The 24,572-nt window shown below is 41.4% G+C and overlaps 1 protein-coding gene across 4 annotated transcripts; it reads left to right on the top strand.

The window, feature by feature from the left end:
• Window positions 1-8,771: 8,771 nt before the first annotated feature.
• Window positions 8,772-21,788, top strand: LOC120063369 (rab-like protein 6). Of its 4 annotated transcripts, none has more exons than XM_039013716.1 (17): window positions 8,772-8,854; window positions 9,687-10,179; window positions 11,773-11,907; window positions 12,446-12,493; window positions 12,722-12,751; window positions 13,587-13,639; window positions 13,798-13,886; window positions 14,321-14,461; window positions 14,688-14,793; window positions 15,017-15,120; window positions 15,340-15,743; window positions 16,553-16,700; window positions 17,507-17,716; window positions 17,864-18,179; window positions 18,446-18,650; window positions 18,937-18,995; window positions 19,456-21,788. In XM_039013716.1, the coding sequence occupies exons 2-17, from the start codon at window positions 10,050-10,052 to the stop codon at window positions 19,654-19,656; spliced, it is 2,379 nt and encodes a 792-aa protein (XP_038869644.1). In that variant the 5' UTR covers window positions 8,772-8,854; window positions 9,687-10,049; the 3' UTR covers window positions 19,657-21,788. The 4 variants fall into 4 exon arrangements, with proteins under 4 accessions (XP_038869644.1, XP_038869643.1, XP_038869645.1 ...); XM_039013715.1 differs by lacking the exon at window positions 8,772-8,854 and adding an exon at window positions 8,867-9,055; XM_039013717.1 differs by lacking the exons at window positions 8,772-8,854; window positions 12,722-12,751 and adding an exon at window positions 8,867-9,055.
• Window positions 21,789-24,572: the final 2,784 nt, after the last annotated feature.

Below are 24,572 nucleotides of genomic sequence, written 5' to 3'. Positions count from 1 at the left end.
TGCCTGGAAACTGCCTCCATTCACCTTTTATGGTGACAATGTATAATTTGGAACTATTGGCATTAGGCAACAGATGTCTCAAGTTTTGAGGGAGTGTGCAATTGGCATGCTGATTGCAGGAATGTCCACCACAGCTGTTGCCAGAGAATTTAATGTTAATTTCTCTACCATAAGCAGCCTCACCTCTAATGTCGTTTTAGAGAATTTGGCAGTACATCCAATCGGCCCCACAACCGCAGACCACGTGTATGGCGTCGTGTGGGCGAGCGGTTTGCTGATGTCAAGTTGTGAACAGAGTGCCCCATGGTGGCTGTGGGGTTATGGTATGGGCAGGCATACGCTACGTACAACAAACACAATTGCATTTTATCAATGGCAATTTGAATGCACAGAGATATCTGTGACCAACCGATGCATATCTGTATTCCCAGTCATGTGAAATCCATAGATTAGGGTCTAATTTATTGATTTGAATTGACTGATTTCCTTATATGAACTGTAACTCAGTAAAATCTTTGAAATTGTTGCATGTTGCATTTATATTTTTGTTCAGTGTAAAATAGGAAAAAGATTCCTATGTCTAATCATTTTAGATTAAAACGGAAAAAAAAGTGTGCCTGTTTTTTGTTTTTTTATGAATAAACTTTTCATCATATCATATTTTACACAAAATACTTACTTGCCTGCTTGCAATACAAAACTCAACCACTAGCAGTACGTGTTTTCATGCGGTGTGCTGACGTGAAGATCTGTATGACTTTGTGCACGTATCTGGTGCTTATGTGTGGGAACAGGGTTTGTTTTAGATCTCTGGTCAGGTATAAGTATATCTGTGCAGACAGGCTACAAAACACAAGTCCTGAAGTAATACAAAACACCCTCTATCGTTCTTGAGTCTGGCAAATTCAACAATAAAATCTATATAATCCGATCTCAATACGTGCAACAACAAAAAAATGATAGGTAATTTATCATTATTAACAGGTCCCACAGAAATGTTGCTATGACGTTCTGTATTTGCAATGTGTTGATTTCAGTGTTGAAATGTCTGAATGTCCTGATCTGTTTTTAAATTGTCTGTTTGTACATAATGTTTTCATGTTTATATGTTCACCTGCCCAGGGACTGCAGATGTCAATAAGCTGTCAGCGAAATCTGGTGAAGCGCATCACTCATACTCTGAGACTTATGTTTTTACATTGTCCCTGCTAAATAAACTTAACAAACAAAAATATATAATAATAATCTGATGTTGGTGATGTTGCTATAGATTTTATAACAGTAGTTATGCTGTGGTCAATTGGAGAAAAAGTACCAAACCATTTCCTGGTTAAAATTCTAATAGTTTGCCTAATTTCAGTTTGTGACAAAACAAGCAAATATAGTGTAGAGAATCATTGCACCATCTAAACAGCTATAAAATATATTTTCCAAAACCAAAAATATTGTATTTTCATCTGTTTGAAGCTCGTGTACAAAACTGAAAATAAAATATGTAAAAACTAAACTTAAGAATGGGAAGCATAGAAATAGTGCATATACCGTAGAACAGATATATCGCTTCTTAGACTTGCTTTCTATGAGAATGACATCTTTGACTCACATTTCTATATGAATTTTGTCAGGTCTAGGGTTGAATGGCGGGGTTAATGAGATTTACCGCCCAAAACCACTCCCTTTTTCTCATGGTCTGACAAACACCGCTCTAGCTCTGCCACCTTCCACCGCAGATGCGGAAGTGTGACTCTGGAGGATGCGGTGGATTGAGATGCATCCAATGCAAAAACACTGATATCTCGAGCTTAAACTGATGGATTTTGACGGGCCAGTTTATTAGGTTCATCCTGGTCAGACCCCCCTTTGAATCCATAACATCCTGAATTCTTCGGGGCATGGCAATGTTGCTCAATTGGTATCAAGGGACCTAACGTGTGGCAGGAAAACATTCCCCACACAATTACACCACCCCCACCAGCCTGTACAGTTGACACCAGGCAGGATGGGGTCATGGACTTGTGCTGCTTACGCAAACCCTGACTCTGCCATTAGCATGATGCAACTTGAACCGGGATTCGTCAGACCAGGCAATGTTTTTCCACTTTTCAGTTGTCCAGTGTTGGTGATCGCGTGCCCACTGGAGCCACTTCTTCTTGTTTTTAGCTGATATGAGTGGAACCCTGTGTGGTCGTCCTCTGCAATAGCCCATCAGTGACAAGGACTGTCACATTCCGAGATGCCGTTCTGCACACCACTGTTGTACTTCATCATTATTTGCATGTTTGATGCCTGGCTGTTAGCTTGCACGATTCTTGCCATTCTCCTTCGACGTCTCTCATCAACGAGCTGTTGTCGCCCACAAGACTGCCACTGACTGGATGTTTTTTGTTTGTCACACCATTCTCTGTACACCCTAGACACTGTTGTGCGTAAAAATCCCAGGAGGCTGGACATTTCTGAGATACTGGAACAGGTGCGCCTGGCACCAACGATCATACCACTCTCAAAGTCACTTAGGTTACTTGTTTTTCCCATTCTAACGTTCAAATGAACAGTAACTGAATGCTTTATAGAGCAAGCCACGGCTCACTGTCTGTAGGAGCGAACCATTTTTGTGAACGGGGTGCTGTACCTAATAAACTGGACACTGAGTGTATATAAAATATTATCACCCTACAGCACCTTGTACTGAAGAACATTAGAATCACGCCTGACAAGGCCAATAAACACTGTGCCTCAACGGAAGCCCCGCATTCCACAGGTGATAAACCCGAGGCACAGATTCATTCCTTCAATTCAGTACCGCTCTTCATTGAGCACAGAACTGGGCCAAACAGGTTTTGTACCTCATTTCCCTCCTTCAGGGAACAGTAGTTATAGTCATAACTGTACGTTCCCTTTCAGTCGGTCAACTTGGTACAACACAGTTATGGTATTTTGGTATTTTATTAGGTTCCCATTAGCTGTTGCAAAAGCAGCAGCTACTCTTCCTGGGGTCCACACAAAACATGAAACATGACATAATACAGAACATTAATAGACAAAAACAGCTCAAGGACAGAACTACATCAATTATTTATTTATTTTTACAAAAAGGCACACGTAGTCTACATATCAATACATACAGTACACACAAACTATCTAGGTCAAATAGTGGAGAGGCGTTGTTCCATGAGGTGTTGCTTTATCTGTTTTTTTAAACCAGGTTGGCTGTTCATTTGAGCAATATGAGATGGAACCGAGTTTCGTGCAATAATGGCTCTATATAATACTGTATGCTTTCTTTAATTTGTTCTGTATTTGGAGGCTGTGAAAAGACCCCTGGTGGCATATCTGGTGAGGTAAGTGTGTGTCAGAACTATGTGTAAGTTGCCAGTATGGGGACATGAAATCCCGCCCCAAGCCAACCCCAGCGGACACCAAATGAAATGGCCCATGGCAGACCACCCAGAGTTTCAACCCGACAGGAAAACCTGCTGTACCCTGGTATTACACAATCCTCACACTGCCTACTGACCCTCTCCTGCCGCAGCGGTAAGTACACTGTGGGCTACACTGGGAGCAGTGACATCCAAGCAATAAAACCTCACAAACGTGTGTGGTAACCTTATAAACAATGGCCAAAATGCTGCCAGACCCCTGGTTGAGTGGCGCGTACCCCGTCATGTAATCCTTGCCTTTTGCTGACATATGCCAGAGAAATAGCCTCCACAATACAGTGGGAGAGAATTACAGACTACATCAGTTCAAAGGGGGCCTACACAGCCCATACAAAACCAAAGTCAAATCCCAAGTTGGCGCAATAGGTTTTGTAACTGATCTGAGATGGCACACACCTTTTAGGAACCGCACCACCAGGGGATGAGCCTCTGGAGTGGCACCATCAATTCCCACATGAAATGCTGAAATAGCTGCCATATACACCTTCAGAGTGGAGAATGAACAGCCCAGCTTGAAAATCCCCTGTAGGAACATTCAAATGTCAAACGGAGAGCTCTGAAAAGGAACAATTCCTCCATTTTGGCACCAAAGCTCGAAAGCCTGCCACTTATACCCATACGACCCTCTCATGGATGGTGCCCTTGTAAAATGTATTATCGCAATAACGCTCAGTAAATCCCTTGCCATCAGATTGGACCTTTCAGGGGCCAAGCCCACAGACTCAAAATCTCCGGCCATGGGTGCCAGACCTAAAAGGCTATGATCTCCACGAACCAAGGTAATTTGGGCCAACGGGGAGCCACAGGGATCAACGACAAGCCTTCCCGACGCACCCTCTCAAGCGTGGGCTGAATCAGGTTCACAGGGGGAAACGCGTAAAGGAAGATCCGAGGCCATTGGTGTGCAAGAGCATCCGTTATCTATGTCGGCCCTGCCGAACATTTCCCATATCTGGGAGACCCCCGATAACGTAGGGAACGTGCCAAGGATTTAATGGGGAGAGACCGCAACCCTCCTTGTCTGTTGCGTACAACATATAACCTGCTGTGCAACATGTAGCCAGCTGTTCTAACAAGGACTGCTGTTGTATAACATGTAAACACTTGGATATTCACACATCAGGAATATATACATTGCCATAGTGAGAGAGAAATAGAAGCCCAAGGCACTTAAAGGGCAACTCCGCCACTTTTCAACCTCAAATTCATTATCTCCAGCTCCAAACCAGTGTCTACATACAGTATGTGAAAACAGCGCATTTCTATATAACGTTAAAAAGTTCTACCCGATGGCATCATCAGATGAGATAAGATCAGGAGGAGCAGGGGCAGGAGTATGATGGAGCAAGGGAGGAGGAGGAGAAGGGCAAGACCCTAGGGGCAGAGGTGATGCCGGTGGAGTCCCCACCTCAGGCGAGGAGAGATAGAGAGGTTGATGATGGGAGATTTGTTTCACAGTTATACTATTAAATTGTTCTTTATTATTTATTAGGATTGCCATGACAACAGCTAGTCTACCTTGGGTCCATACAAACACAAAGATAAAATACAATTATAGACATTAAGCTACTGTATATGCCTATTGATTTCAGTGTTGAACCTATTTTGTCCTGTCCACATCTTTGACAGAGATAGCTTTATGCTGTTTGGAACGGTGTTCGAGGCCACGATGACCGACAGATAGATCGGCGACAAACCCATCAGCTTTGAGTTGTCTGTCGGTGGGTACTGAATCCCATCCATTGAAATGAATAATTTACCATGCATATTGTACACTTCAGTGCAACAGTCAACTGGTCCTTATGTGTACTTTGTCATCTTCATTCTATTCTACTCTATTCTATTCAATTATATGCCATTATATTCTCTTGTCCTATCCTATCCTATTCTATTTTATTCTACTCTACTCTATCCTTGTCGGTCTGTGTGTATGTGGGAACCCGCTGGAGGGTTCTCCCGAGGTCCGCAGTAGGAGGAAGGTGGAGAGGCCCGTACCAGAGAGGGGGTCAAAGGGTCAAGATCAGGAGAGTACCCCCCTGCTGGACCCCGAGGACCCAAAACCTGGCTCCTGGCAGTCTACATGCCAATCCACCACACCCCCAAAGGAACCCGTCATCAACGACGGAAACTAGTATTAGTGTTGATTCTAGTAGTGTTGATTCTACTATTAGTGTTGATTTGATTCTGATGTAGACGTAGGGGCTGATCTCCTGGACACAGATATTAAGCCTAGTCCTGGACTAAAAAGCTATCTCAACATCTCAATAGTGTACATGCTTATTTAGTCTAAAGCATCAAAATCATTTTCCTGTCCTGCTAAGCATTTGAAATGTAACGAGTACTTTTGGGTGTCAGGGAAAATGTATGGAGTAAAAACTACATCATTTTCTTTAGGAATGTAGTGGAGAAAAAGCTAGCTCCCGTCCTCCTCTGGGTACATTGACTTCAATACAAAACCTAGGAGGCTCATGGTTCTCACCCACTTCCATAGACTTACACAGTAATTATGACAACTTCCGGAGGACGTCCTCCAACCTATCAGGGCTCTTGCAGCATGAACTGACATGTTGTCCACCCCATTGTTTTTTTTCAGAGAATGAATCTAGTACTGAAAGCATAAGCTACTGCTAGCTAGCACTGCAGTGTATAAAATGTGGTGAGTAGTTGACTCAAAGAGAGAGAAAGACAACAGTTGAACAGTTTGAACAAATTCATTTCTTCCAAAATGAAGGAGATGCAAGACAGAAATAGAGAAAGGTATTGTCATTTTTGTTCACTCTCAGTTTCACTTACTTAGCTAGCAAATGCAGCTAGCTAGTTTAGCCTACTGAAACACCCTGCTCAAACAGAGGGATGTTATTTTAGCTAGATGGCTATGACTTTCCAACACAACACTGGAACTCTTCGAAGTCAAGGTAAGCTTTTGGTATTGCTAATTTATTGCCACCAGAGCCCGCTGGAGTAACTGCTTACTGACTGTACACTAACGTTACTGCATGATGGGTTACCTAACGCGTTAGTTCTATAAGCTATGCTGACTATGACGTTACTTTAGCTAATATGGTGACAACGATGTAGGCTGTGTGTAGCGGTTTGGCTTGGAAAGGTTTTTCCGCCTGGTCACACAAAGCTGATGTGTTGTGCATTGAAGTCCACAAGTGAAGGGAAGAGAAGGAATACAACGTGGCTGCTATGAAATGGAAACTCTGTTTATGCATGACCAGGGGTGTACTCATTCTGCAGATTCAGTTGAAAAACGTTTCTTAAACGGAAGCAAACGGAACAAAATGTGGATAAAGTTACCTGAATTTGTCCAATAGAAACTCTTGTTTGCAACTGTTGGACTAATGATTACACCCTATATCAGCTAGATGCAGGCAAGAGTGTGCAAGGCAGTCACCTTGATTACAGATTTGTCGCTAGACCTGTGTGCACTTACGTTGTAAACTTTCATTCATAGGCTAGGTTGTAGCAACCTCATGATGCGTATAGGGACATTTTGAGTATCATGTTGTAGCCTAAACCTATCGCTGTTACATTGAACTGAGTGAATGGAATAGGAATGAGTTATCCAATATGTTCTAATAGAAATAAGGCCATGCTCATGAAAAAATTAAATTCTCCCTCATCATAAACGGCACTGACCGTTACTGGTTCCCAAGTATTCCCACGCATAATAAAGAGACACGTGATCATATACAAACTTAAGCAAGGTTTGAAATTATTATGTTTTAGCCAAATTATATCTGTTTGGTACTCTTGTGGTCAATTTACGGTCTACAAATTATTTGTAATTATGTTCCTGCCCCGACCATCTGCTCAAGAAAACAATTGGCCTGTGGCTAAATCTAGTTGATGATCCCTGCGCTAGGGGGAGTAAAAAAAAATGCAAGCTAGCTTGAGGGAGCAAGTACCAGTGGTACAACCAATATTGTAAATCATTGGGTACAACCAAAGATTATGGATATACTGACAAGATGCATGTCTCTCCACCCTAACATTGGGAGTTGTCCACAAAGTCCTTTCTTTGGGTTGGTGGATACATCTCATTATTGTAATCCTTTTTTAAATATTCAATGAGGGTTGTTGATGTCAACCTGTATTCAATGGAGAAAGAAGCTATGCTACTAGCTTTCATCCCATGACAATGCATAGCCATCTCAAGACAACGCCGATATAAAGAGTTTTTCTCAAAGTTGCGGGATGTCACGTATCCTACTCATACTGAACAAAAAATGAACTCAACATGCAACAATTCAAATATTTTACTAAGTTACAGATCATATATGAAATCAGTCAATTGAATTAAATTAATTTGGCCCTAATCTATTGGTTTCACATTACTGGGAATACAGATATGCATCTGTTGGTCACAGATACCTTAAAAGTAGGGCGTGGATCAGAAAACTACTCAGTATCTTGTGTGACCACCATTTGCCTCATGCAGCGCAACACATCTCCTTTCCATAGAGTTGATCAGGCTGTTGATTGTGGCCTGTGGAATGTTGTCCCATTCCTCTTCAATGGCTGTGAAAAGTTGCTGGATATTGGTGTGAACTGGAACACGCTGCCGTACACATCGATCCAGTGCATCCCAAACATGCTCAATGGGTGACATGTCTGGTGAGTATGCAGGCCATGGAAGAACTGGGACATTTTCAGCGTCCGGGAATTGTGTACAGATCCTTGCGACATGGGGCCATGCATTATCATGCTGAAACATGAGGTGACAGCGGTGGATGAATGACTCAACAATGGGCCTCAGGATCTTGTCACGGTATCTCTGTGCATTCAAATTGCCATCGATAAAATGCAATTGTGTTCGTTGTCCGTAGTTTATGCCTGCCCATACCATAACCCCACCGCCACCATGGGGCACTCTGTTCACAAAATTGACATCAGCATACCGGCATACACATGGTCTGCGGTTGTGAGCCCGGTTGGACTACTGACAATATGCCACACCTGTCAGGTGGATGGATTATCTTGGCAAAGACGAACAGGGATGTAAACAAATTTGTGCACAACATTTGAAATAAATAAGCTTTTGTGCATATGAAAAATGTTTGGCCTCTTTTATTTCAGCTCATGAAACATGGGACCAACACTCTACATGTTGCGTTTATATTTTTGTTCACTATATCAGAAGACTCGTACCAAGCATTACGAAACTTCTATTCAATCAAATTAACCTCACGTAAAAATAAGTAATTCCTTTTTTTGTTGACCAATTTCACTCTCTCGTTGACCTCCATACACAAATCATTGCTTGGTGGGTGAAACAACGAAAAACGCCACCTGCTGGAGGAAGATAGATTTCCCACCGAGTTGGGCCTCTCTTCCTCTCTGGTACAACCCACTGAGCAACCACTGGCCGATTCTGTTGCCAAACGTTTCTTAAACGGAAGCAAACAGAGGTAAACGAATTTTTCCAATAGAAAACTGTCTTTTTAGTTACAAAACGAAAATATTTTGACTAATGATTACACCTCAGGGAGCAAGCTCTTCAGTGCTAAGGAATGTGTAACGTTAGCGTCTTTCACATTTATCAAGAGCTGGATTTTGAAATAACCATGTCACGTTTGCTAACGTTACATTGAAGAATATTTTGAATGCCGGTGGGTATTTTTTAGGACATCAGCACTGCCAACTTACCTTGCTAGCTAGCAGTAACATTGGTTAACGGTACCTTATCGTGATGCTAATTAACGTTAGCCAGCCACATCGCCAATAACGTCAATATAAACTAGCCAGCTAGTATTTACTATTAGTAATGGCAGCAAATGTACAGGTGAGCGTGTGACCATATCAGGTGCAATTGCAAAAACGTCGATGAAATAGCGAATATGAACAGAGAGGGAATATCTGATAGCTAACTAAATTACTGTAGATCAGCATCACTAGCTTGCGAGCTAATTTGTTAGCTATCCCCAGACGGTCTGCCGGCTAGCTAGCTAACTGTTACAACGTATCAGCTGACGATGCCCACGGAAAATGGTTAACAATGCTGGTATTAACATACAGTAACTTTACTGACAATCTTTTAGAAATATACTGGTGTTTATGTACTAGTAGTTAGCTAAGTTAGCCTATTGCTCAGTTGAAAAATCATAATTTTCAAGAAGCAGTTTTCCGGGTTCTCCCCATTTAAGCTAGTTCACGTTAGCTAGCTAGTTAAGTAGGCTACTGGAGGAAATTATACATAATACATAAGTAGTTAAATTTGTTTCTGTGGTTTCTTTCTGGCAGGTGATGGTAACCCACGACAACATGAGAGAAGAAACGGCTGATCAAGCTAACGTTATTGTCTGCCCTTGAGAGATTTGCAGGAATCCTTTTAGTAGAAAAATCTGGTCCTGACGAACTTGAAATATGCAAGCCTAGCTACCTGGCAATAACGTTACATCTTCCAGATGGGGTGTAGTGCTACTTCTGTGTACCACAGTAATGCAGTGCTACTTTGAACATTTGGATTGATAGTTCAGGCCTACTTGTGTTGATCAGATCATCATCCAATATAACACCATTTCCACCATTTTGGGGGTTCCGTCAAACATTACTGTATTTCACACATTTCTGACTGAGGGTTAGTAAAATCAGCTTCCTGTCGAGATGTTTTCAGCTCTGAAGAAGCTAGTTGGTTCTGAACCAGGCCAGCCGAGGGACAAAAACATCCCCGCTGGTATGCAGTCCATGAATCATAGTTTACAGAGACGCTTTGCCAAAGGAGTACAGTACAACAGTAAGTTGTGTTTTTTTTATGCATATAGCATTATATGATATAATATACAGTACCAGTCAAAGGTTTGGACACACCTACTCATTCAATGGTTTTTCTTTAATTTTACTATTTTCTACATTGTAGAATAATAGTGAATACATCAAAACTATTAAATAATAGTAACCAAAAAAAGTGTTTAACAAATCAAAATATATTTTAGATTCTAACCCTTTGCCTTGATGACAGCTTTGCACATTCTTGGCAATTTCTCAACCAGCTTCATGAGGAAGGCTTTTCCAACAGTCTTGAAGGAGTTCCCACATATGCTGAGCACTTGTTCACTGCTTTTCCTTCACTCTGGTCCAACTCATCCCAAACTATCTCAATTCGGTTGAGGTCAGGGGATTGTGGAGACCAGGTCATCTGATGCAGCACTTCATCACTCTCCTTGGTCAAATAGCCCTTGAGGTGTGTTTTGGGTCATTGTCCTGTTGATAAACAAATGATAGTCCCACTAAGCACAAACCAGATGGGCTGCTGCAGAATGCTGTGGTAGCCATGCTGGTTAAGTGTGCCTTGAATTCTAAATAAATCAGACATTGTCACCAGCAAAGCATCATCACACCTCCTCCATGCTTCACGGTGGGAACCACACATGCGAAGATCATCCGTTTACCTACTCTGCGTCTCACAAAGACATGGCTTTTGGCACCAAAAATCTCGAATTTGGACTCATCAGACCAAAGGACAAATTTCCACCGGTCTAATGTCCATTGCTCATGTTTTTTTTGCCCAAGCAATGCTCTTCTTATTGGTGTCCTTTAGTAGTGGTTCCTTTGCAGCAATTCGACCATGAAGGCCTGAGTCTCCTCTGAACAGCTGATGTTGAGATATGTCTGTTACTTGAACTCTGTGAAGCATTTATTTGGGCTGCAACCAGCAGTTAACTCTAATGAACTTATCCTCTGCAGCAGCGGTAACTCTGGGTCTTCCTTTCCTGTGGCGGTCGTCATTAGAGCCAGTTTCATCATAGCGCTTGATGGTTTTTGATACTACACTTGAAGAAACTTTCAAAGTTCTTGACATTTTCCAGATTGACTGACCTTCATGTCTTAAAGTAATGATGGACTGTCGTTTCTCTTTGCTTATTTGACCTGTTCTTGCCATGATATGGACTTGGTCTTTTACCAACTAGGGCTATCTGCTGTATATCACCCCTACCTTGTCACAACACAACTGATTGGTTCAAACGCATTAAGAAGGAAAGAAATTCCATAAATTAACTTTTGAGAAGGCACCCCTGTTAATTGAAATGCATTCAAGGTGACTACCTCAAGAAGCTGGTTGAGAGAATGCAAAGCGTGTGCAAAGCGGTCAAGGAAAAGGGTGGCTACTTTGAAAAATCTCATATAAAATACAATTTTAACACTATTTTGGTTGTTACATGATTCCATGTGTTATGTGTTATTTCATAGTTTTGATGTCTTCACTATTATTCTACAATGTATAAAAATAAAGAAAAACCCTTGAATCAACTTTTGACTTGTACTGTAGGTTACTGTACATATATTAAGAGGTAGGCTAGTCATTCTTTGTTTTATTATTTCTCACAAGTGAAAATAGTTATCCGTGGAGACAGAAATACTGGAAAGAGCACTCTATGGCATCGACTGCAAGGAAAGAAATTCACGGATGACTACGTCCCCACTCAAGAGATCCAGGCAACCAGCATTCATTGGAACTACAAAAGTAAGAGAACTGGGATTCTACACTTTACTTGCACACCTTGATCAATGTTTTTAGTCCTATATTTTTTTTTTCACTCCGGGCTAAAACCTATCTCTAATCCTGCCAACAATATATACTTATGAAGTTTACTTTTCCTGCTTCTGCAACTGTAATTCACAGTTGAACATGGCACATATAAAGGTAAATAATATCCAGCCTACTATGTTTGAGAAATAGTATTGCGTAGTTAGCTAGATCAGTAGCTTTGCCTACAAGTGTTTTGTGGCATTAGTGGGGTAGTGAAAACAATCTCTAGTGTACATCCAGACCACAGTTGGCCTATTCCCTCAAACAATTTCCCTCCTCAGACTGTGTGATTAATAAAGAGGCCCATGGGTAATGATGCAATTCCACCTGTAGTACAGAAACAACTTTTTCCAGCTTGCCTTTCCCAGCTATCATGTGCGCACAGAGCCTTGGGATACATAGTAGTTTGAGCTTTAGTATGTGAGGCTTTGTCAGTTGAGGCTTGTGATGACTGTTTCTCTGTATCTCTCAGCCACTGATGATGTGGTCAAGGTGGAGGTGTGGGACGTGGTGGATAAAGGTGAGTGTGATGACTTTGTTGGGTGAATGTATGTGACTCATGAGTCAATCAGTTGATAGCTACTGTTTATACTGCTGTATTAGTGTCCATGTATTATCCCATTGTCCATCCATACTTTTCCTATTTTTTGTTCAGAGATGTTTATACATAAATCTTGTTTCTGTGTAATTTTTTTCTCCTCAGAATATTAATGTTGTTTTTCTTGCTCCTCTTTTGCACTTGCCTCAGGCCAAAAATACCCTCTCCCTGAGGGTGTAGGTGAGAGTCACTGTGTGCACTGATGTAGGATATTAATTTGATCTCCCTGTTGCAGGAGAACTTTCCTGCAATGAAAAAACGTATAGTGTGTTTAAGGATTAAAAATGCTTCTGAAGATTGTCATTTCCACTTTGAAATTTCAAACTTGATTTTCCCTAACGAAAAATCTATCATACCCTACAAAAATGTTCATCAATTATAATCCACATACAATTCACATTTGCTGTTGCTGCAGGATTATTTTCCTGCTGTAGCAAACTGGCTCAAATTAAGATCCTACATATGTAGTTTCTAGAAATTAGTTGCTTGTGTGCACTGGGTTTGTCCCTCTTGTGAAGGTTGGTCGTTACTTAGTTTGCAGTGTGGCTGAAATAAAAAGATTGCTCATTGCTTGCAAGAAAATGAGTGTTTGACTACTTTGTATGCTATAACCTGGAGCTACAGTCAAAGGTTTGACTGTCTCTTTTTAAAAGAAGAGAATTGAGTATGTGTTTGCCAATAAGAACATAATAAGAGCTTTTCTGCTTCTGGCAATCCTGTATTTGTTGCACTTAGCAGACGGTAAAGCTAGAAATAAAGGGATTCACATTTTAAAATAAGGCCATGTGTAATCATACTGTATGTATATGGCTCATAGAAATAGAATCACTAGAACTGGAATAGCCCCTCAGACCGTATTACAGACTCATTGATTTGAATGAGGATGCCCGTTCGAGGGATTTTATTTCTATGACATGGCTTTCTCGCTTTGTTATGCTTGACAGCAATAGTTCAATGTATAATGTCCAGTTTAATGTTCTGAATTGCAGCTTCTTGACATTCTGCTTTCTCACAGGCCGAGGTAAAAAACGAGGGGACACTTTGAAAGTGGAGAATGAACCCCAAGAGGTGACAATCACGTTTAAGATTCCTCTATTTGGCATATCTAATGAGTCCCACTGGGGAGCTTTGTTGTATAGTAGCTAGTAAGCGGTAAACAAAGGTCACATTCTCATAAGACTCATTCATTTTCAATTATCTAAATAATAACAATTGATTTGTTGTAGTCTGACGAGGTGGCCTTGGATGCAGAGTTCCTCGACGTTTACAAGAACTGCAACGGTGTGATCATGATGTTTGACATCACCAAGCAATGGTCAGTCTGTGTTGTGCATTATAGAACAGTCTAGTACATTAGTTACAAGGTTTACATTACATTTTTTAAATGGCAGATATTCACGTAGAATTTAGGAGACCATGGGCCCCTGGTGAAAATAAGTGCACAACATAGGCAATAGGGGGACATTTGGGATATTGCCATGGTTCAATTAATAAATCAATGAACTCTAATATAACATGCATGGGGGATTAGGTCTCAGTAAGCCGGTGTGTGGCCATGAACCACTTAGCCCACAGTGGCTGGCAGGCATCTGACTCAGCTTAGCTTCAAAGTCAGAACAACGTGAAACAGATTACCATTGTATTTACTTTGAACTTGGCCAAGTATGGGGAGACACATATTTGTAATTCCTCACATAGGGAGAAACAATATCTATAAATTTGTTTTATTCTTTTTTTATGTCGTTGCAGGACATTCAACTACATCCTGAGAGAGCTACCCAAAGTACCCACTCATGTTCCAGTGTGTGTCCTAGGCAACCACAGGGACATGGGTGACCACCGTGTCATCCTACCTGATGACATCCGCCAGGTTATTGCTAATCTCAATAGGTAGTTAACTGAACTCCCTGTTTTAGTCTTATTCGGGTTGCAAAGATTTTTTCCCCCAAAAAAGTCCTGGTTTTCCTGAAATCAGGAGGGAATAAGAACAAAATCCTGAATCCCCCAACCAAGATTTCTGGAACACTTGGGACATTGGGGAATGTTGCCTACATTTTGCAACAATTACAAGTAGTCATAAGCTGTGTCTATATACTTGACTGATGGTTTCTTGCAGACCCATGGGTTCCTCCTATATTCACTACGCTGAAGCCTCTATGAAGAATGGATTTGGCTTGAAATATTTACACCGATTTTTCAACATCCCTTTCCTGCAACTGCAGGTTAGTTCTAGCTTTGACTACATTGTATTGTGAAATATATACCTATGGTCATAACCATCTTGTGAATTTCATGGAGGTCATGAAATCAGATCAGAAATACAGCAGGCACAGACTAAGTACTACCCACTCCCTGTGAAAGGGTTTCTGAGAGTGCTTGTGAAAGGAGTATTAGTGCTCTGGTTCATGGTCAGTCATTCCAAGCCCCCTTTGTTGATCTCTACAGAGGGAGACTCTGTTACGGCAGCTCGAGACCAACCAGTTAGACATGGACGCCACTCTGGAGGAGCTCTGCGTGCAGCAGGAGACTGAGGATCAAAACTATGAAATGTAATGTGATATTTTCTCTCTATCAGTTTGTTTGGCGTGTTCAGTGATATTTTCACTTCATCAGTTTTTGGCATGTACACTGATTATCACACTGTATTTGCTTTGATAGCAGTGTATTTGTGTTGTTCTTTAACACTTATAGCAAATGTTTTAATGTTTATTTCCTTGATGCAGCACTGATTTGCCAATACTAACAACACAGCACCCATTGTTTTGCAGTTTCTTGGAGAATACGGAGACCCGCAATAAAGGCTATGGTTCACCTTGTCCAGCCAACGGTCAGAGCCCTTCCTCGGGCTCCCAATCCCCCATCGTCCCTCCAAGTGGGGCCTCCACTGGCAGCTCTAGCCCTGGGACCCCTCAGCAGCCACCCATCGCTGCCCAGGTCCCTGGCCTCCAGTCTCCCTCGCCTTCTCCCTCTCCTCCACCTCCTGCCTTGCCAGCTGGGATGGTTTCCCCCACCACTGAGCCTCAGTCCCCCACTCTGACGCAGGCTCGGAGTCCTGATCATCCTGGACCATCACCATCCCCCCCTGCACAGGCGCCGCCTCCTCAGAAACGTGGCCTCATCTCACGTCTCTTTGGCTCCGCCCCTGCCCCAGAAGTCCCTGCAGCCATGCCAGGTAAGTCTAGTGCATCAGTGTTTGACTATTTCCATAACAAAGACACACTGCACTGTCGAATGGACAGAAGCACTGAGTGGCCACGGAATGCTAGCGATCACCTGTATGGTGTGGGAATTCAACATGTAGAATAATCTGGAAATGAACAGAAAATTACGGCCAATGTTCTGTTCAATGGCAATAGGATGGCCAAACACTGCTTTTAACCGTTTGTTGTCAGTGTGTTTTGTCCAATATTGTATCCAAAAAGCTTAGGAAAGGACTACGCTATGCATGTTAAACCTGTGTGTACTAGACCAGGAAGTAGTCACAGGAAGTCTTCGTGAATGATTGATTGGATTTCTGTGAAGTATTTGTAAGGTCTATTGCACGGCTTGGCACTAGAATCTCATCTGAGGGAATTAATAAAAAATAAACTGAATTAAGGAAAACTGCATGCTAGAACCTTCCATGTGGTAACTGCCAGATTCTTTTTGACAGTTTTACAGAACAACACTTTGTATTGAGGGAGGTAACACTGATCTTTTAGCCCAATACAGTTTAGCAGGTTTTAAGCATTCTGTTTGCTCTAGATTCTCCCCTCAATTGTGCTGGGTTGTTTTCATGTATTGCTGGTAAAAACATGGATTCTGAGGTGAGTTATTACTGTACCAATATCAGTGTAAGTCTGTGGTGTTAAATAATAAAAGGATGCATCCCTAATGGCACCCTATTCCCTATATAGGTCAAAAGTAGTGGACTAAATAGGGAATAGGATGCCATTTACACATCAAAGGCTCTTTTGATCACTGTTTTGTCTCTGTCTGCAGAGCCAGAGCCTTCCCCTGTGTGTCCTGCTAAAGTTCAGAGTGTGGATGACTTTGTGCCAGACGAGGGTCTGGATAAAAGCTTCCTGGAGGACAGCCTCCCCTCTAAAGTCAAGGTCCCCCAGCCAGCACCTGCACTGGACAGTGACAGGTAAGCAGTAGCAGAGTTCTTACTTTCACTGATGAGAACGTGTCCCTGGCCATAGAAATAAGAATAAATAGAATGGGCTTGGAACTTCTAACCTTGGCAATTTGACTGGTAAACTCGTGGGTACACTCGCAATGTCTTCCTGGTATTGTGATGTAATAATTTCCATGGTAATGTAGAATGTTCATTCAAATGATGCTTCCTGATATGGCTCATGTAATGGAATGTATTTTTTTGTAATGTCATTTTAGTTGATTCAACAAATCACAGCACAGATTGATCGTTACACTTCCTGCTTTTACTTCCTGCTTTGCTCCTATGGCTACACTCGCGATGGCTGCCAGGTCCCCCATTATGCCAACATTGATTTGAATGGGCACACCCGTTCTATTTATTCTTATTTATATGTCCCTGGATGCATCTCAAATGGCACCCTATTCGCATAGGCCTCTGGCAAAAATGTGTGCACTATATAGGGAATAGGGTGCCATTTTGTATGTAGGGCCTGTCTATATTGCCACTAGTTATTTCCTTCCCTGCTGGAAAAAAAATGTCTACTGTAAGTTAACAGTACACAGTACCATCTGGGAGAAGCCATCTGTGGTGAGAGTTTTCAGATGGCTCCATTTACTCAACGCTTCCTTTCAAATAGAATGTGAAAGAGGATTTAAGAATCACCAACAATGTTTTAGTTGGAGATGAGAGAACACTGGAATGCCTCTGCCATTCTGCTCTGTCTAAAATACATATATTTAAAAAGGAGAAAATAAAAACATTAGATGCTCTGTTGTTCCCTTGTGTGTCCCCAGTGATGGAGAGGACAGAGGGAACCCTATGGTGGCAGGTTATCAGGATGAACTGGACCCAGATGACAAAGACCTGCCCCAGCCCAGCACCCTGGGCCTTCTCACCAGTAAAGACTTCACCATGTCCAGCGATGAGGAGGAAGCAACCCCACCACCAGCAGCACCCGCTGCCACTCAGGATGACCACCTGGACCGTGAATCAGAGCTGAAAATGTAAGCGCCAAATAAATGTCCAGCATATCCGTTAATGTAGTCTCATTTCTGTTTTAGACCCCTCTTATATCGTTCATATTTGTTAATGTAGTGTAATCTATAGTAATAATCAGTGTTTGTAAGTGGTATTTTTGTTTTCCATTTTAGACTGGGCACTGAGTCCATAATGCCCCATGCCATGGAGCCTCAAGCTCCGGAGCCTTTGACTCCTGCTTCCCAGCTCCTGGAGAACACTGTCCTCTTGGAGGCAGAGCCAATCTCCCTCACCACGATCCCTGCAGTAGCCCTGGAGCAGCCAAGCCCCAAGCCAGGCCCACCCAGAGCAAAGAAGGGGGGAAGCCCTGGGGTGGAGGGTTCAGACTCTGACCCAGAGGCCTCTGTTGCTGAACAGATGCTTTCCTTCATCATGGATGATCCTGATTTTGAGTCTGAGGAGGAGGTGGTCATCCAGAAGATAACTAAGGTAGCTATGGCAAAAGGACGTTATTTAGGGTTGTAGGCTACAATTCATCATGGTTCGATTGAGTAGTTGTCAACCTATAGAAATTACTTTCCTGGTAAAATATGTAGTGCTGCATTTGTGAAATATTTATTTTATACATTTGGGTGTAATATACATTTTCAATAAATTATTTGATTGTTATTTTATGTTAGGATACATGGTTAAAATGTATATGTGATAGTCTGAACTTGTGGGATATCATTATTTCCCTCTGCATCCATCCACAGGAGGTTTTCCCAGTCAGGGATGAAGTACTGTCTGATCTGGAGCTGTCAGATGATGACATCCTTCCAGCCGTACTGATCCCTGAGCCTCTGAAGGCCACGCCGGTCCTGAAGCCCTCCTTTAAGAGCAAGAATGAGACAGACCTGTTTGGCTTGGGCTTCACTGAGGAGGCCCCCAGAGCCAAGGACAGCAGTGAGGACCTAGAAGGCAAGTCCACTGCCACAAATATATTGAGAACAGGGTCGTATTCATTAGTGCATACTGTATTAAAATGTTTTGCAAAGTAAAAAGAAAACAAGTGTCTTATTGGACAAGAGATAAGGTAGTTCTTCCCTGTTTCAGTCCATTTTCTTCCATTTGTTATCTAATGAATATGACCCAGTACCATAGAATAGTACCGTAACGCATGACTGAGAACAGTACCAAAGTGTATCACATTATGAAACAAAATTGCATTGTATTTATTGCTCAAGTTATACGAATTGCTTTTCAGAGAAGGAAAGCAAACACTCCTCAAAAGAAAAGAAGAAAAAGAAGAAGAAAAACAAAGAGGTAAGGGAGTGGATGTCTTTTCAGATGGCTATCTTTAGAGGTAAGGGAGTGGGTGTCTTTTCAGATGGCTATCTTTAGAGATAAGGGAGTGGATGTCTTTTCAGGTGGCTATCTTTAGAGATAAGGGAGTGGGTGTCTTTTCAGATGGCTATCTTTAGAGATAAGGGAGTGGGTGTCTTTTCAGATGGCTATCTTTAGAGATAAGGGAGTGGATGTCTTTTCAGATGGCTATCTTTAGAGATAAGGGAGTGGATGTCTTTTCAGATGGCTATCTTTAGAGATAAGGGAGTGGGTGTCTTTTCAGATGGCTATCTTTAGAGATAAGGGAGTGGATGTCTTTTCAGATGGCTATCTTGTCAAGTGAAGTGGCGAGTGTTTACTGTATACAGCATAGTAGACATACATTTGGAAGATAGAAAAAATCTGACATTCTGTGAAATTATTCTGCCTTTTTTCTTAGGAGGAGGAGAAGAGCAGCAAGAAGAAGCATAGAAAGGACAAGAAAAAAGAGAAAGATGAGACAGGAACAGGAGATGACAAAGAGAAGAAAAAGAAGAAATCTCGGACCAAGAAAACCGGGGATGTGGATGACTTGGAGGATTTCTTGGCCGGAGGGGAGGGGTCAGAAAATCGAGAGGGTGGAGACTATGAAGAACTCTAGAACCCAAGTACTCCTTTTTTGGAACTTGACTCTGAAGAGCTGCAGAAGCCAACTTGTCATTTGAAACCTTTTGGTTCCTAGAACCAGATTCATTTGTGCACAAGCAGCATCGCAAGCCATAACCATTGTCATGCTCACCCATTCCCAGGTAAAAACCTAGACTCTGTGGTGACTGTGTTGCATTGATATTATTTCCCATTGGATGAGATGAGAAACAGGAAGGAGACTTACACCCACTATATGATCACTACTGGGTAAGATCACTACAGGGGAGCCACTAAGGAAAGATTTTACTTTTTTATTTTCTGAACATTTAACCTAACATTTGTATTTGCTTACTGTTTTTCCTTTTAACTTTTTAAAAGATGCCAACCTAAAGTGAACCACTTCAAAAGGGCTAGGCAGGGCTAACTTGTTTTTGTCTGAATGTCCTCTATTTCCTATTAAGAATTGCTTGACTGATTGGCAGTGTAGATATTACATCGTGGAGCCTATTCAAGGTAGAGGGTCATATTTCACATGTTGAAGATTGCCCTCTTATTTTGATCCACTGGTTTTGTTTCTCTGACTCAGTGATGTAATGGTTGTTGGAAGTTGTGCTGCTTTAATTTAGCCTAAAGAACTGCTATCTCTGTTTATTTGATAATACCCCCCCAAAATGGAACAGGTTCCACAATGCACCATTTTACAGCTACATTGATCGTAGTTTTATTTTGTCTACATCCCAAATGACACTATGCACCCTTTTCCCTATATAGGGTGGTATTTTTCACTGGGCCCATAGGGCTCTGATCAAAAGTAATGCACTATATAGGGAATAGGGTGTCATTTAGGACGCAGCCTTTGTGTCACCTTTAGCGCCTCAGTACACATCTTCAGTGTGTTTTCCTTATTTGCCTTAAAAGGAAGTTGCATACAAACACCAACCATGTGTTAAGTGCTCTTACTGTAAGTCAATTGAACTGCATCCGAACTGACAGGAAGTAGCATCAGACAGATGTCCGGTGCCTTCGATAGGTGAACTGTAACTGTATTTTACTCCAACGTATCATATGTGTACTTTGAATTAGAGCCAACCTCGGCAGCCCAACACACAATATATGGAAATGTTTGCTTCTATTCAGAGCTGCTGCTTGGACCTTGGATTGGAATCATGTTTTATATTGTCAAGACACTCTTAACAATTTACAAATAATTGAAAAAGTAATAAACTGCTTACACAAATAAGGTAAAACAATTAATTGTTACTTCATAAATGTTCTGCATTTCAAGACTCCTATTATTTTAACTAAGCATAACTGTCTCGTTTGAAGTTGATTTGAAATATTATTTTTTTGCAATGGCTGTTTTTCTTGGAGATATTTCAAAGGCAGCCTACTAACATTGAATGCAGCTTTTTATGGCCTGAAAAGTTATTTACCTTCACCAATGTTTTATTACGAGGAAATACAAATGGGATTGTTTCATACATATGACCTGGTTGTAATCTTAGTATGTCACCTGGTTTGTCTGAAATACAAGGGTTCTATTGGCTACTCCAAATTTGTAGATCTCCCATGTGTTGGTGTGCTACATCAGGTTGACTAGTTGCATCACAAAAGGTAACGAGTAATTTCAATCTGTTTACCTTGTGAAGACCACCATGCTATTCTGTAATGACAGACACCCATCAATTGAATAAAGAGCAGCATGCATTCATATGCATATCAGACAAGGAAATAAATGCAAGTGTTATTCAGGAATGATATACATTTTATTTCCACAATGTTACAAGGTATGTTTTTTAACTTAGACTTTTAGATGTTACATTTTTGTCAGTTTACAGTGCACTCTTACTGGTCTGATATCAAAATGAAATGTCAAATTTATGTTTCAAAATCTGAAACAATGCATTGATCTTGAATACTGTGTGATCTGCTTCCTTGTTTGTAGTTGTCATTGGGTTGTTCATAGCAAAATGCTAAAAGCACAGTTCCAATTGAAGCATGAGACTTATGTTGTGCAATAACAAAATAATGTATTGAAAGGAACAATTTATATATTTATTTTCATCCCATGAAATGTTTCCATATTCTCACTGGATGTGAACCTGTGTTTGGTTTGTCTAATAAATGCAAACTTATTTCTTCATAGATGGCGTTTCATTTTTACTGCTTTGAAAATAATGAACGCTATTGCGAACAACAAAACAAATATAATCAGCACTTAGCTCTTGTTACCACCAGGGAGCAGAGTAACTTTTCTTGACATTTAGTTAATCAGATGAAAGTGAAGTACAGTATAGGCTATGTGTATATTAAAATAAAAATACAATGGCTTTAGATTCGAATAAGTTACAAGTTTGTAACTGTAAAAAGCAGTAATGCATGTCTTGTTTTGCAGGTTTTGTAGAATTGAAACGACCCCCCATCCTGGGAAAAATATGATTTGTCACCCCCCGATATAACTTTAAACATAACTATGTAATTACACTAATATTAATAATACGCAATGAAAGCACTTGTGCTGATTATAGACACATAATAGCGCATTTTTAAGTTTCAAAGGGCGACCCCGCTCTTTGCCTCACAATGATTTCCTCCACAGCCCCCCACCCCTCAGCAGTGGCACATGATGCAGGTACAGTGCATGTGTGGGAATCTGACAGTCTGTCGTTGGTGGCTGACCTCCAGTAAGTAGTTCAAACAAAGGATATGTTAGACATTTCTTTACTTCTACCACGCAATACAATAAAACACATTTATAACCGTCATCAATCTTCATTTTCGCTGCATTGAATTACAGGTCACTCTTTATGTTAGCTAGCTACAGTAACATCAACCAGTGTTTTCAACTGTTTGAATTCGAGTCAATGAGAAGCAAGCAATGCAATGCAGTGTGCCTTAGTTGGCAAGGTGACAGAGTGTTAGTGTCTAGTTACCGTCTGAAAGGCACTCAATGCACATAACTAACGTGAGGTTAATCCAGTCAAACGCACCATAGCGATTTTGTTTTATGTTGAATTTTCAGAGCTAGCGAGCAAACCGATGGAGCAAACTAAAGCAAACATTAGCTAGCAAGCACCTATTCCATTTATGTGGCGTCGTCAAAGATGGAATCTTTGCTATCGTCAGTTTATTCCAAGATCAGCATGCAACTGTAGTGCTTCGAAGTCCCTGTGATAAGGTTAGCGATAAACTGAACAGAACTACACTCTTCTACCATTGTCTTAAATATATTTAATGGTCTCGTTGCAAAAGCTAAATCATCGCTAGGGGACTTCGAGGCACCGGTGTGACGATCTTGGAGTAAACTGACGATAGCAAAGATTATAGCAAACACCACAGAAACGGAATTGGTGCTCGCTAGCTCTGCAAATTCATCTATTGTGGTAAGCCAGCCAATATAAAAAGAAAACAAACTATATTAAAATTTCAAAAGGTTGCATCTTACGTTGTGTAAATGGCGAACTCATACAGCTGTCAACCCTTGTCACTGCAATCCGTTTCACATTTGCCAGCTGACTAGCTAGCAACCTGGTAGATCGAAACCCATTATAGAATGTAGAAGCCCATCTCCTACTGTAAATTACCTGCACACTGTATGTATATGTGTGTGTAGCCAGCCAGTCAGCCAGGTAGAAAATAATTTCAGTACACCAAAACGCAAAGTAAGAACCACAGTAGCCTAATATCAAAGACTAGTTGATAAAATGTTCAGAAGAAAGAAATGAAATGCTAATGAAATGTTTCATAATGATGTCATTAGGCAGAGCAGGCAACAGATGGCACACAGACAGCAGAGCTGGGGACAGATAGTGAGGGACAAACTGGCAGATACAGGGAGTCTCAGGTAAGTTTGTTGAGTCTTTGTTTGGCAACATTATGAAAGGTTCTCTCTTTTTTAGACTTGTAAAATAGGGACATAATTGGACAATGCCATGGATACCCCCACTCTCAACTTAAACTAGTGACTGAACCAATATTTGTTTTAAGGCAATGGTATTGCCGTTGTGATTGTGTAGTTTTGGGTACCAGTAGTTAGGTATGGCAAACACCTTATTTATTTTCTAGGAGACAGACTGCGAGAAAGTGAGGGTAGTGAAAGGGAAAGAGCCAGGGTGAGAGACTTCAGGTGACAGTGTCACAGCCACGACAGGACCAGGTGTCAACCTTGTTGCCAGCACCACCAGTATATGGGACAGTGGCACAGCATTGTCCAGTTACCTCAGTGATGGCACAAAACCATATCAGCCACACCCATAATTTATAGAACCGCAAACTCTTGCCAACAGTGTGTTGACGTTTCGCGATTTCCTCTGGCTACATTATAATCCATCAATAAAAGGAGTGTTGTGTTTTCACTGTAGCCAAGGGTTTTCAAGCCAGCCATCTTTTGGCCAAAGAGCGGATGCTGCCTTCATTAGTGCAGGATTTAGGAACTAGAGAAAAGCCATTGTAAAATTCACAGCACATCAAAACTTCCAAACCCACCACCACTTTGTAACTGTAACAGCACACCAGCTAAATCCAATGCCCAGTTATCCAGCACATGGGGTAAACAGCAGGAAGACGCAAGGCATTGCTTGATGAAAATTATTAGTTCGGTGCGGCATGTGGCAAGACGGGGACAAGCCTTTAGAGGCCACACGGATGACGGTAGGAATTTATACCAGCTTTTGAAATTTAGGGCAGAAGAGGATAATCCCATTTTACTGAAGTAGTTAACAGAGCGTACCACAATGTACACAGGCCCCAAAGCACAGAATGAAATTATGAACATCATGGCCAATACAGTCATTTGAGGCATTGCAGCTGAGATTAGGTCTCTTCCGATTGTACAATTTTCAGTAATTGTTGATGGTACTCAAGATGTCTCTGGTGCTGAACAGGAGAGTTTCTGCCTGCGTTATGTTTACCATGACCGTGTCCCTCACA

Source organism: Salvelinus namaycush, chromosome 18, assembly GCF_016432855.1.
Source record: "Salvelinus namaycush isolate Seneca chromosome 18, SaNama_1.0, whole genome shotgun sequence".
Lineage (NCBI taxonomy): Eukaryota > Metazoa > Chordata > Actinopteri > Salmoniformes > Salmonidae > Salvelinus > Salvelinus namaycush.
Note: the sequence above shows the minus strand (reverse complement) of the source record. Positions and strands in the feature narration are given on the sequence as shown.

Bases quoted from the DNA above. Each gene is read 5' to 3' on its own strand.
- LOC120063369 (XM_039013716.1), top strand. From the start codon at position 10,050: ATGTTTTCAGCTCTGAAGAAGCTAGTTGGTTCTGAACCAGGCCAGCCG. The intron at 12,752-13,586 runs GTGAGAGTCACT...GCTTTCTCACAG, and splicing joins CCCTCTCCCTGAGGGTGTAG to GCCGAGGTAAAAAACGAGGG. The intron at 14,462-14,687 runs GTAGTTAACTGA...GGTTTCTTGCAG, and splicing joins GTTATTGCTAATCTCAATAG to ACCCATGGGTTCCTCCTATA.